The 13,010-nt window shown below is 42.5% G+C and overlaps 1 protein-coding gene across 1 annotated transcript in view; it reads right to left on the bottom strand.

Annotated features, from left to right (window-relative positions):
- The window catches only part of SCFD2 (sec1 family domain containing 2), a gene marked incomplete at its 5' end in the record, with an annotated part of 116,345 nt that continues 103,335 nt past the window's right edge, over window positions 1-13,010 (bottom strand). Inside the window, 3 exons of the mRNA XM_009706116.1 lie at window positions 1-202; window positions 4,254-4,373; window positions 10,047-10,181. Coding sequence (XP_009704418.1) covers window positions 110-202; window positions 4,254-4,373; window positions 10,047-10,181 — 348 coding nt within the window. The remainder of the gene's footprint in view (window positions 203-4,253; window positions 4,374-10,046; window positions 10,182-13,010) is intronic.

Genomic DNA, 13,010 nt, shown 5'->3' with positions numbered 1-13,010 from the left:
CAGCAGGGGACATGTCATTTTTTGGAAGGCTATTGGGAAGAGCGACAGACCAGGGATTTGATGTTTCCAGCTGAGACACTCACTCATCTTCTCCACAGATCCTCCCCCATCAGATATCGGTGTCAGACTGGAGACGGTCTGTGGCAAACACCAACTCAATAGCACTACGTGGTGTCAGGAGTGCAGAGGAGAGCACAATTACCTGAAAGAAGCGGGACAAGAAACAACAAGTCAAAACGAAGGGGACTGAGAGTGATCGCAGTACTAATGAGCCGTGAATACGAACTGTTTGCTTCACCCAGCGCTAGACAGACTGTGTGTTTCTGGTGTTTACTGACAGGGCAATACAACTTGCCCAGTCAAACTGCCTGCTCGCTAATAACTGTAATTAAAGCACTTTAAGGCACATAATGACTGGTAGCATTGTACTCTTAATGAATGTGTGCTTTGACTCATTTCTACCCACCTCTTACCCGGTGATTTGTTGTGACTACCATTGTGTTTACTGCAAGGCACCAGCTGATGAAGCAGGGGTTTCCTCTCCTATAGCAGAGATTTGAGTGACAGCCGTTTCCCCTCAGTGGAAGGGAAGGTGAGCACCACAGAAGTGCCGCCGGCCTGCTGCATGGAGCCACAGTCCCTGCTCAGAAATATCTCTGCAGACCAGGCACAGGCTGTTCTGCACATCAGGACCAAAGCTCAACCCCGAGCACCACTGGGATGCTATTGCTTTTGTTCAGTCAAGTTTTTAATCCAAGATGGGGCTGATGAACAAAACCATCGCTCACTACAGCCATGATGCACACCCTGCCAGATGCAGGTATCTGTTTTTCTTAAGTAAAAACCAGTAGGCAGGTGCCCAGTGTGAAGGCTCCTCTGCAGGGCAAAGCTATCAGCAAGGAGCGAGTGCATATGCTCCTGCTATGTGGAGCTGACCTAGGGTTGAAGTCGTAGGACACTGCTCTTACAAAGCCCCAAGTTCAGTAGTGTTTGTAGGGTCAGGACTGCAGGCAGGGATGCGGGGGCAAATTTATCTTAATAGCCCACTTGAAAATGAATTTGCTTCTTCACTGCAAATCTGAGGAGAGGAATCACATGCACCAGCAACAGAGTATGTCTATGGGTCTCTTTCCTGCAGTAGCTATCAAACCACTTGTGCTCTTCATCACACAGCTTATATGTGTGGTAGTGCTGCATTTCAACTTTTTTGTTGTTCTTTCTTTCATCTTTTCACTTCAAATAATGAAAGGATCCCTTCTGTACTGATGATAGTCTCCCCCGCACTTTTCCCCTTCCCTTGTCCTCCCACACAATCTGTAGCAAACTGACACTGTTTATCTCTTTTCCTTCCTATGGCTGAAAAACTCTGTAATTTGCAGATGTCAAAGGCTGACACTGTCTTACTTATGTTACACGAGACAGTATGTGCTCATCTTGTTATCATGCAGCTTAGTTCTGAAAAACACGAGCGGACACGTTACTGAAGTTTTTTGGGTGTACAAGCCAAACATCAACAATAGCCACTGCCAGATAACAGCAATTTCTTCTTGGAGTCCCACCACTGAACCCTGAGGGGATTTGTGCAACTAATAGCAAGCCCAGAGAGAAAAATGAGATCTGCAACTTCAACGTCTGAGAAAGGACGGAGCCAAATATAGTGGGACTTCCCTCTTTTCCCCTCAATATCTCTGAGGGCTCACTGAGGGGGATAAATGTGGATATTTGTTCCTTCAATTTTTACAGAGAAGGGGCGAATTGGCCAGATAGGTAATGCCCATCTCTTCTCCAGGGAGGTGTCTTCAGGACAGTGTATATCTCCTTTGCAGACCTTCTCCCTGTTCAGTACAGCATGCCTGTCTTTGATGCTTCACCTGAAGGTCTATCCCTCCCAATGGCAGCCAAGACAGAGGAGACAGGAGCTCCCATCCGGACTCACTGTGCTGCAATGGGCAGCTCGCCCTCGGCAGAGGGCAGGGAAGGATGCAGCTAACATCTGATGGTGCATCTGGAGGGGCTCATCTGTCTGCCTGCCGCAGCCACAACCACACAGATGGCTGTGCGTGTTGGGAGGAGGGAGGGTGAAACATCCACTCAGGCTCTTTTCCCTTTTTTACTCTCTTGATTAAAGCGGAAAAAAAAAAAAAGGTCATTTCTTCCTTTGAAAGTAGAATACTTCTCACTAGGTTAGGGGAGCTATTCACCACCATCCAAAACCAAATGATGCGTAGGAAATGCTGTATTCCTTTGTGCTCCTCCATGAGAAATACAATTGTCATTCATAGTCAGATGCAAAGCAGTTCTGTGGATGTAAACATGTGTCTCCTACTCCACATTTAAATGTCATTTGCCTCAACTCCAAATAACTGCTGAAGTAATCAGTGCGTCCTGTCAGTTTTTCTGTTACTTTCCTCAATTCTTTACTTCTGCACCCACACATCTCTCCATTTCTCCAAAAGCCAATAACTAGTATAAATGTCAGTGCTTTGTTTGACTGGAAGGGACTTGGGAGGCCAGTGTTCCCCTGATGCCTGAACCTGATTGCCTGAACACCACAAAAAAGCTCTGTTAAACGCTGGCTCAAGTTAGACAAATGCCTGACTTTTTGAAAAGAGAATAATCCCAAACAGGTGGCACATATTCACAGTTATAGTGCAGAAATCCAGGTAAATCCAACACTCATAAACTTTTTTTATACAAGAGACTTGCACAACTGCTTCTTTTCTTCTTTTCTTCCTCCTCCCACCTCTCCCCTGAAGTCCTTTCACCTCTAACACAGCACATTTGGACAAAGGGCAAGATGCAGTAAAAGCTTAAAATTCTTTAGGAATCCGCCTCAGAGGATGACCTGCTGCCAGGGTTAAGCCGAAGCAAAGCAACACCAGATCCCATGTCACCACTGTGAAGCCTCAAGTCCCTCTAGAAAGCCAGTCCAAAGTCTTCCTGCATAGTTCTCAACCAACTCACGTGTTAACCCTCTGCTTATCTTTCAGGGTGTATGAATACATTTTGGGTGTGGATTAACTTGCCCATCAGTGTGTCACAACTCAATCTCCCTCCAAGAGGGGAAAGAATTTCATTTACTGTTTTGAGGAGATTAGCAATAGGCTAATGGGGGAGAAACGTGTTATCAGATCAAAAAAAACATTGCCAAAAATGGCACTCCGTCTTATAAAATACTGCTTAAGGCTGCCTTGCAAAGACAACTAAAACATGGAAAACACATGTCAACCCGAGGGGCTGCTCTGCCTTTGGTTGGCTCCATTTTGCTAACGACTTCTCACTAATCAAAACTGCATTCCATAGGAATTGAGAACAAGATGTTTACAAGCCACTCTGGAAACCAGAGTTATGTTTATGATGCAGCTGGTTACACAGCATTTCTTTGCAGTTTTCAGATTACCCTGTGTAGCTGCACTACTCAGCAGATACTGGATTGCTCCTCCACAATTAACAATGATTTTTAATATCTCAGAAGCCACCAGTGCTCATCCATCCTCCTCCTCTCCCTCCCCATTCCATTCAGATGACAGCTCCTGTAGTCAAGTTCCGCTGCCAGAGAGCGGACGAGGCAAAGACCAGCTGCACAGGTGCTATTGAAGCTTCACTGCGGGATCTATCCTCCTTCCAGGAGTCCAACAGGACATCCAAGGGCTGCAGAGACTCGGGGCTTTCTCCACATCACCTGCTTCAGGCTACTTAAGGCATCTAGCAGTCAGGCATCTATCATCAGAGATACCTGGCCTGGCCCAGAAACAGTACAGCTGTATCCAGGCTAATTTATTTTGCTCCTCAGCAATGCTAATTAACTTGTCTACAGGATCACCACTGCTAAGTCATTAGGTGGCACCCAGGCCCTTGGCAGGCTCCTTCTGAGCGTCCCTCTACTACGTCCTGCAGATGTACTGCCAGGGAGCCTGTAGCCTTTTGGACAGCAAATGTTCGTGTTTATAAAGAACACAAAGACACGAATCTTTTGAGACATGATGAAAGCTCTTTCAGAATAATGCCAGTCTGTTCTGAACTCTCCAACCCGAGTTTGAACTTTTCTTGCTGACTCTAACATGTGAAAAACAGACCCTTGGTGCCTGAACGCTTATTGCCTACAGATGTTTCACAGCAAAATCCCAACACCGTTCCTGTCCGTGTGGCTGTGGCTTTGTGTAGGTTTGGTACCAGTGCTATAGGGAACATTATCTGATTAATTTTCTTAGTCTTTGTTCAGATAGAAACTGTACATTTAGAGCTATTTTTACCTGGGTACCAGGTTTGCGTGTTGCTACCAGATCCTTCACCATTTTGACCTCGGAGACTGTCACTCCACCAACCATAAAGATGATCAGAAGAGGATGATCACCAGGGTGAGGGCGATTCACCTGTAAAATGAAGGAAAGCGTTATTTGTAGTTGCTCAGTCCAGCTCCAAACCTATGGACTAGTAGTGATCAGCTCCCTGAGCTGCTGCAGGAAGACTAATAAGGAAGCTCAGAAAGAAATATTCATGGAATGCTGGTTTCTGTAGCAGCTGAGAGGGAAATCAATGGGGATGATGCTCAGTTAAAACTAATGAACTGTTTCCAGGGAAATGGAGTCTTCACAGCTTCCACTGAAACCCAGGGAAATTTCTCATGAGGTCTGAGGGCTTCTCCCTCCATTCCTTATTCATGACTTTCCTCCTTTTCCCAGAGTGAGAGGAGAGGACTTGGGTGGATGCACAGTTTGGATACAGGTACGCATGAGGCTTTAAGGAATGAGGAATAAATTACTACCCAGTAGAAGCAAGGAGTCCAGCCTAAATGTGCTAGAATCCCTGCCTAAGGTCAGCAATGGAAAGAATCGTAAGGAATGTGTTTTCACCAGTCCATCAAGTAATGCTTTACAATTCATCCAATGAAAATAAATCAGGTCCATCAGTTACCAGCTTGTTTCACTTCAGAGTTTTCAATACTTCTATGACTGGGTTGTAACTAATACAGAGAAACGTTAGCTCAAACAAAGTACTTGTTTCATTTTTCCCCAATTAGCATTAAAATGGTACAAACATTCCACTTCAGTTAAGACTTTATAAAACTGCCTTTTAATTTTAAATGTGAAGGTGATTCTTTACATCAGTTTCCTCTTAACCACTTGTAGAAGTTTGATTACTTTGCTGTTTCCTAGCAAACTCTTTCTTTCTTGATGAAACACACTCCCCTGACAATGCCTCGCTCCAGTCTTTGGGAGTGATGTCAACGGAGCTCATGCAATCGTTCTTGTCACATTACCTTTGAGTATGAAAGACTCTAAATGTTTGGCTCTGAAAAGTGACAGTGAGAAGAGTTTAATTTGCTCCTTTTTAGACTCTCCGCTCCCTCTTCTTCCACAAGCGTAGGTTTTCAACAGCATTCACTCGACAGAATGAAAGTGGTCATCAACCCATGTTTGGGCAGAGTGTGGTTCCTTTTCTTTCACCACCACGGCAACTATCTTTGATCCCTGTGGCTTCAGCTCCTGAGGGTACAGCTCTTCTTCTCTTCCTTATTGTGGCTGCCCTATATTTACTCTTTGGGCAGTTTTTCATCCTGCAGCTCTGTCAGGCTTTCTGACTGGCAACCTTCAGCAGAAACTCATCCCTCTGAAGCAAGCACGGGGAGATGGCATGCTGTCTCTCCAGGCTAGCTGGCCTTTGATTACACAAGGCTCCCTGTTTAATGGTGCTCCCCAGGCAACGAGCTCTTGAACTCCCTGGGAGTTTGAAACCAGTACAAAAAGCCTTAGATAGATGATTAGTGAGCTGAGTATTTGTGTACTGGGTGTTTATGCTCTCAATCGCCCCCGCTTTGCCAGCCATCTTCATTGAACTAATGGCACAGATATAGCATATATAATACAATTCAGCAGTGAGTCCTGCAATTCTGGTGTGATACTGAGCAATTTTCCATCTATACCAACAGATCAATTAAATGGATACACCAGAGCTTACAAAGACTTTCTTTATGCACTTTCCCACATCAGACTTCTTGCTTTTTACTATCTGTGTACAACGTAATGTCGGCCTCAAATGAAAAAAAGTTCATTCCTATTACAAACACCATGAGGAGTTTAAATAATACCTAAGTATTTACTTACAAAGCATGCCAAATAGAACTATTACTTGCTAAAATATTACAGTATTTCACGCCATAATTGCTGTAAGCAGTGACACAAGGTTAAAGAAAAAACTGCTCACAAAGACGGTGAAGATAAAAGTTGATAAAACGCTCTGCTATGGCACTTCGAAGTAATACAGGAATTACTGTTTTACTCCTTTTCATGGCTCTTTGCTCTTCTTAACCCTGTCACCAGAGCAAATAGCTCCACTCCATCTCACGAAGCTTCTGAATGACCCAAGACTTACGCAAAGAGCTCAAGCTTCAGAGGGTTGCTATTGAATAAAGCCTCTATTTCTTAATGTCTTTCCTAGTGACAACAAACTCATCATAAACATGCGTGCATAACATTGGACATGCTGAAAGTACACCCAGTATCAGAATATTAATCGGAAAACACAAGCTTTCATGGCAATACTAAAGAGAAAATGTCCTGACAAATCATTTCCTTCAGTCAAAATAAACTTAGATCCAAACACATGGTGCCTATATAAAACTTATTATTGTTCAGAAGACTAAAGTTCAAACCACAAATTCCAGAAATGCATATTAAAAAAACTATTAGGCATGCAAACTCTAAATTAAATTAAAATTGCAATGAAAAGGGTCTTGGAATCTGTAATTTTGTTATGCTATGCACAAGTGTTTTGAAGGAGGACAATGCTTTGGGTACAAAATATTTGGCTGTATTAAGAATGTAAGTTTCTGCCAAGATTTTTTTGTTTGATAAAACAACCACCCAAGGCTCTCTCTTTTGAAGGAACTGACTGTGTGTAGCTAAACACAACTCACTTCTGTGATACAGAAGAAGAACTGAAATGGACTGCAACAAAAGCAATGTGTACCTTCTGGGATCCTTCTAAAGTTCTGTTGTTTTGGGGCATTTCCAAGGCTCTGAATCCCATTTACTGTGAAATCTGAATTTTGCAAAAATCCCCAAGTGAAATTCACTTTCAGTTCAAAATGCCATGCATTAAAAATAATCGGGACAGTTATCTCAGGCAATTAGAAAGACTAACCAAGAAAAAAGCAAAACCATTGCATCGAAATGAAGGAGCCCAAAGGAAGAAGGAGAAATGGTTCCCTGAGTCAGCAGAGTGTCCCAGCTGGACATCAGAGCCTTCTCTCCAGCTCCGAGCCCACCACCCTGCATTTCCTCAGGACGCTGGTGGTTAGAGGGCTCTTTGCTGGTGCATGTGTCTGCGTGGAGGACATGGAGAGGAGGAGACGGGAAAGCCGGGGGACAGCGGTCAACAAAACTCTAAAACTGAAGCAAGGGTTGGAGGACAGGTTTGTTCTCATGGCTCATGGCAGCTCACAAAACACAGCCTTTTCCTCTGAGGAAAGTCAGCAGAAGCAACCTTCACTGTCTGGTGAGGGCTAACTCTGCCAACCAGGACACCAGCACCAATGCATCTGGTATTTTTGACCAGCAGGCAACCAACTAATTTAGCTGAATAACTAGAGAAAGGAAAACACATCGATCACCAGAAACAGCTGTCGTGCAGGGCACTTGGTATCAATGATACCAAGCTCAGATCATTATAAAACATCAGTGGTCTAGAGCAGCAGTCAAAAGAGGAATCCTTGCAGCAGGGAGGCTTTTTCCCTTCACCTTCCATTAGCTTCAAAACAAACACATCTGCCAAAGAAACAACTTCTGGATGAGAGATACCTTTAAAAGTCTGTCCTGGATGAACACGTCTGAGTCCATCACTTACCAAAGCATGTTTATGTCAGTTGGCATTTATATTCAGGTATTGAGGAAGAAATAAGAATATGAGGAAGCTCAGAAAATAATTACCATGCTGATAGTGCGGCAAATGGAGGAGATCCTCTTGTGTGAGAAATACAGGCTGGTCAGAAACTCATTCACGTAATAATCCAGGACTTGTCAACAAGTCAGGCTACAAACTAAATGAGTGAGCATGAACACGTATTTGTGAGGTATATGATGATGCCTATGAAATATTCATCCTACACAAGGTTCACTTGCTCATCTGTTACATATTCCTTATAGTAGGATATTTTTCTTACTAGTAGAGATGCAGGTACTTACAGGTACATATTGCCATAAGATACTTATGTGATACATGCACACAAATTATTAATAAGGATAGAGCAGACCTCAAACTAGCCAAAGGTATCGATGTCTCGATCTAACTATTTAGACTTTCTGGAGTCCTTATGTTTCTTGCTTTTGTCTTTCTTTTTTTTTTTTTTTTTTGTAAAAGAAGGACAAGCTATATTCCTGCTTAAAAAAATATCAATAAACAAACACAATCAAATAAATACAATTATACAATTGTGAGAGTTACTGGTAAATAAAACAATCATTTAAAAAATCACTTGTGTGCACCAGCTTGTTTATTTTGTTTGAAGGTGGAACATCTGTTTTTTCTTCTACTAATTTTGGAGGGTTGGCATGAATGTTTTCACTACTGAGATATGAATGGAAAGAATATTGGGTCGCTATTTCTGTAGCTGTCCTCTTTTGTCTCAGGACTTTATCATAAGCTGTGAAGAGCTGAGAATTTCCATGTACGAACCTAACTGAATACATCTTGGAAATCCATTTCAACAGTGGACAGAGATTCCTGAAAACAAGCACTGGATTTTAGGCATATCTGATCTTGTGCTTGAGACTAATTTGCTCTGAAATAACAGAAAAATAACTTCGTTATTCTGATAGTGGGTTCTAGAATAGTACCAACACTGCAGTCAAAACTATTTTTGTCACCTGCCTTTAAATGCATGGCAGGCCCAGCAGGCATTCGCATAAAACGGAAAACACTTTTTTCTTTTCTATTACCACAGAATCACAGAACAATTCAGGTTGGAAGGAATCTCTGTAGCTTATCTAGTCCACCGCCTTGCCCAAAGCAGGGCCAACTTCAAAATTATATCAGGTTGCTCAGGGCTTTGTTCGGCCAACTGAATATCTCAGAGATAGAGAATCCACAGTTTCTCTGGACTTAACCACTCCCATGGTGAACAATTTTTCCTCATAACCAACTGGAATTTCCCTTGCTGCAACTTGTGTCCACTGTCTCTTGTACAGTTTGCTGGTGCCTCTTCTGTGCTGAGGGGTGGTGGTGGTAAAACTGGAAGAAGAACACTAGTACAGAAACGCACTGTACTCATAACCATAGTATCGATGTGGTTTGATGTAAATTTGGTGTCGTTTTCAATGGAAAACTCAGGATATGCAGTAAGACAGAGCTTAATGCTAGCTACTCCACACTCCATCTCTGTAGACATTTAACAAACACTTAGCATAGGCTAATTTGTAAAGCAGAGTAAGCTCTTGTAGAAAGACTATCTTCAAACACTCTAAGAGCATCCACAAGGCAATTTCTGACTAATAGGCTTCCTTCCTCCCCACTGCAAGTTGAGCCGTATCAAGTTATAGAAAAGGCACTGAATATGGAGCTCCTCTGACAACCTTCCTCCTCTGTGAGATGTGACTGTTCATACTTACTTCTCTCCTATCTCAAGGCTGCCTGATGTCCTTAAAATCCTTTGATGAGGTGCTTTGTGGAATGCCTTTTGGAAATCAATTTGCTTGTTGGGTGTCTCTGAAAAGCTCCGAAAGCTACGCGAGGTAGGTCTTCCCTTTAGCAATGCCACATTGCCTCCTCCCAGACATATCATCCTTATTTAGGTGTCCAGCATCACCCTTATTTATGTGTCCAGTCTGCTCCATTCCTCTAGTTTTGTTTAGCAGGTGCTACCCATCTGTACTGTACCTGCAAAGTGGTGCCTCAAGCTATTTCCAGCCCCCTTGCAAGGATTTGACTTTCCTAACTGCCCTTTTAGTTCTGCTGAACAATATCAACTCAAATACAGAAAATTAACTACTGCCATATGATGCTATGACCTCAGGAAAATCTTACAGATGAGGTTGGGAAGCCTGGTTTACCTTCATGAACATGCTGAATCCAGTTTTAAGGAGATCGGTGAGGCCTGATGACATATGCTCAATATCAACAGGATCAGGTCGATCAGGATTACAGATCTCTTCCACTACCTGTTTCAGCAGCGGTTTGTAAGAAGCCTGAACAAAAAGAAAAACGCACTGTGAGTAAAGCTGTTTAGACTAGGTGCAACTGCTTTTCTAAAAGTTTTATTTCCATTAAAGGTAACAAAAATAATTATCCTAGAAAGGAAACCATTCAGAGAGTTAAAAAATCATCGAAGCAGCAGTGGTCTTTGTAACTTTGATCATAAATGGTGTGCACTAGCACAGCATCAAACTGAAAAGGCTGGAAGAGAGCCATACATTTACTTTGTCCCATGTTTATTATATGAGCAAAGGGAGGCAAGGAAGAAAGAAAGGGGGCTTCTCGTTTCTCTGGAATCTTTTTGGAGGTAGTACAGAAAGGGATAGCAATAGGGATGACACTCTGTTGCCCATCGTGCATCCAGATCTCATTCCCCTTGTAATGATTTTACAAACACTTAAACAGGGATTTTTAGGAGAGGTTGCTTACTGACCACCTCTGCCTTCCCACAGGCATCATGTCGGCACTAAAGTCTGGGTATCAGCAGGGCTGGGAAGAGGCCAACCTGCCTCTTTGTTCCTCATGGGCGAGCAGAGCTAAGGAGTCCCTGTTAGTCTGTCAGCTTCTACTGCCAGGGCATTCTACATAATACTTCCACCTGTCGAAAACCTTGAAAAAAATAGGTCAAACAACCCCACCGATATCATGCATATCAGAGCTTCAGAGAAGTTAGGGACCAGGAAAAGTGGAACATGTAAAGGTACAAAAGATCAACATCCTGGAAGATCCACTTCCAAAGGATCCACCCTCCATCTTCTTTAGGGTCCACAAACCTGGGCTGAATATGAATTTCCACATTCCAGCAATTTCCACATTCCCTTACCAAGGTTTAAACCACTCTGCCATCCTAGAAAAAATTTCTAAGATAAAAATTTTAGGGACTTGCAGAAAGATACTCTTTAATAAAAATTCCACCTTATTGGTTTACAGATGGAGTTTTGTTTGGCTGCTTTCAACTTTGCCCAAACTGCAATGGAACCACAACTGTTTCAAGAAGCGCAACAGTCTTAGAAAATTAGCAGGTTTCAAATTAGCACATTTGTTTTCCCTTGGGATTAGCCCAGGTATACATCATCTCCTAGATTTCTTAAGGGAATCGAGTGCAACATCATTCATTTTGTAAAGATGATATCTACAATAGACATCATGCAAGATAAATGTAAGAATGGATGAAAAATAAACAGCAAGCTGCTTGGCTTGAAACTAAAATTTTCTGGAGTAATTGAAGAAATGTTTTTCATCCAACACTTTATAGTGAGAAACAAAACTTAACAGTTTTTGAATACAATCCTGTCAACGAAGATTTATACAACTCATCTAGTTCTTCGCACAACACGTTCATAATTTTTAATTGAGCCAACAAAGCAAATTAAAGCAGACATGAGTTGCAGGATCTTTTAGGAGAACATGCCAAGATTTGTGTCAAATCTAGTCACGCAATAAACAACTGTTTGAAAATACACATGCAGGCATGAAGTCCTATGTGTAAAAATCTGTTTAATATCTTCATGGATGAGGAACAGAAAAACATTAGGAATGAAGTATTTTTGGAGTAGAGATCAAATTACAGTTAAACAGAGAGGCTTACTGCATGAGATTAAAAGAAAAATATTATCTGACTTCAGACAAAACTATGTACTCAAAAGATGTGAAAAATGTGCTATGATTTTGCATGTCTGAATTTTCAGCACCAAAACTCAGTGCCCTTCAAAATGATCCAGTTCAGCTACACAGACACTAAAAGGCAGATACTATGATCACTTACCTTTTTTTAGCTATGATAGTTTTAAATATTTTAAAAATCTTTCATGACTTGAAATTTATGTATTAAATATTAAGGGAGTTTTTACTTTATTTTTTATACAACCGCCAATAGCTTAATTGATTTCTAACTCACATAATAAAACTTTTATCAATTTAAATTTTGACAGGGCACAAATGGTGTTTAAAACAGTTGTTAAAAATCTCGATGGCTATGGGACATACCTCAGCCAAGATTATAAGGAGAAAAGGAGAGAGAAAAAGAGAGAGAAAGAAAGAGAATGAGAAAAGGAGAGGGAGGGAGGGAGGGAGAGGAAGAGAGAGCGATGGAGGAAGGGAAGGAGGGAGGGAGAAATACACTTCAGACCAAGATGAAAAGAAACGAATAGCAGCTACAATATCAGCAGACCCTCCTGGAAACTATGCTAAGGCACGTGGAAAATAAGGAAGTGATTGGTGACAGCCAACATGGCTTCACTAAGGGCAAATTGTGCCTGACAAATTTGGTCGCCTTCTATGACAGGATTAAAGCATTGGTGGATAAGGGAAGAGCAACTGATGTCATCTACTAGGACTTGTGCAAAGCATTTGACACTGTCCCATGCAACATCCTTTCTCTAAATTGGAGAGATGTGGATTTGATGGATGGACCACTCAGTGGAAAACTAATTGGCTGGGTGGTCGCACTCAAAGAGTTGCGGTCAATGGCTTGATGTCCAAGAGGAGACCAGTGACAAGTGGTGCTCTTCAGGGTTCGGTATTGGGACCGGCACTGTTTGATGTCTTTGTTGGCGACATGGACAGTGGGACTGAGTGCACCCTCAGCGAGTTTGCCCACAGCACCAAGCTGAGTGGTGCAGTCAACACGCTGGAGGGAAGGGATGCCATCCAGAGGGACTTGACAGGCTTGAGAGGTGGGCCTGTGTGAACCTCCTGAAGTTCAACAAGGCCAAGTGCAAGACCCTGCACCTGAGTCAGGGCAATTCCAAGCACAAATACAGGCTGGGTGGAGAATGGATTGAGAGCAGTCCTGAGGAGAAGGACTTGGGGATGCTGGTTGA

This window comes from Cariama cristata, unplaced genomic scaffold (assembly GCF_000690535.1).
Source record: "Cariama cristata isolate BGI_N322 unplaced genomic scaffold, ASM69053v1 scaffold10580, whole genome shotgun sequence".
NCBI classification, from domain to species: Eukaryota; Metazoa; Chordata; class Aves; order Cariamiformes; family Cariamidae; genus Cariama; species Cariama cristata.
This window is presented reverse-complemented; position numbering and strand designations above follow the sequence as displayed.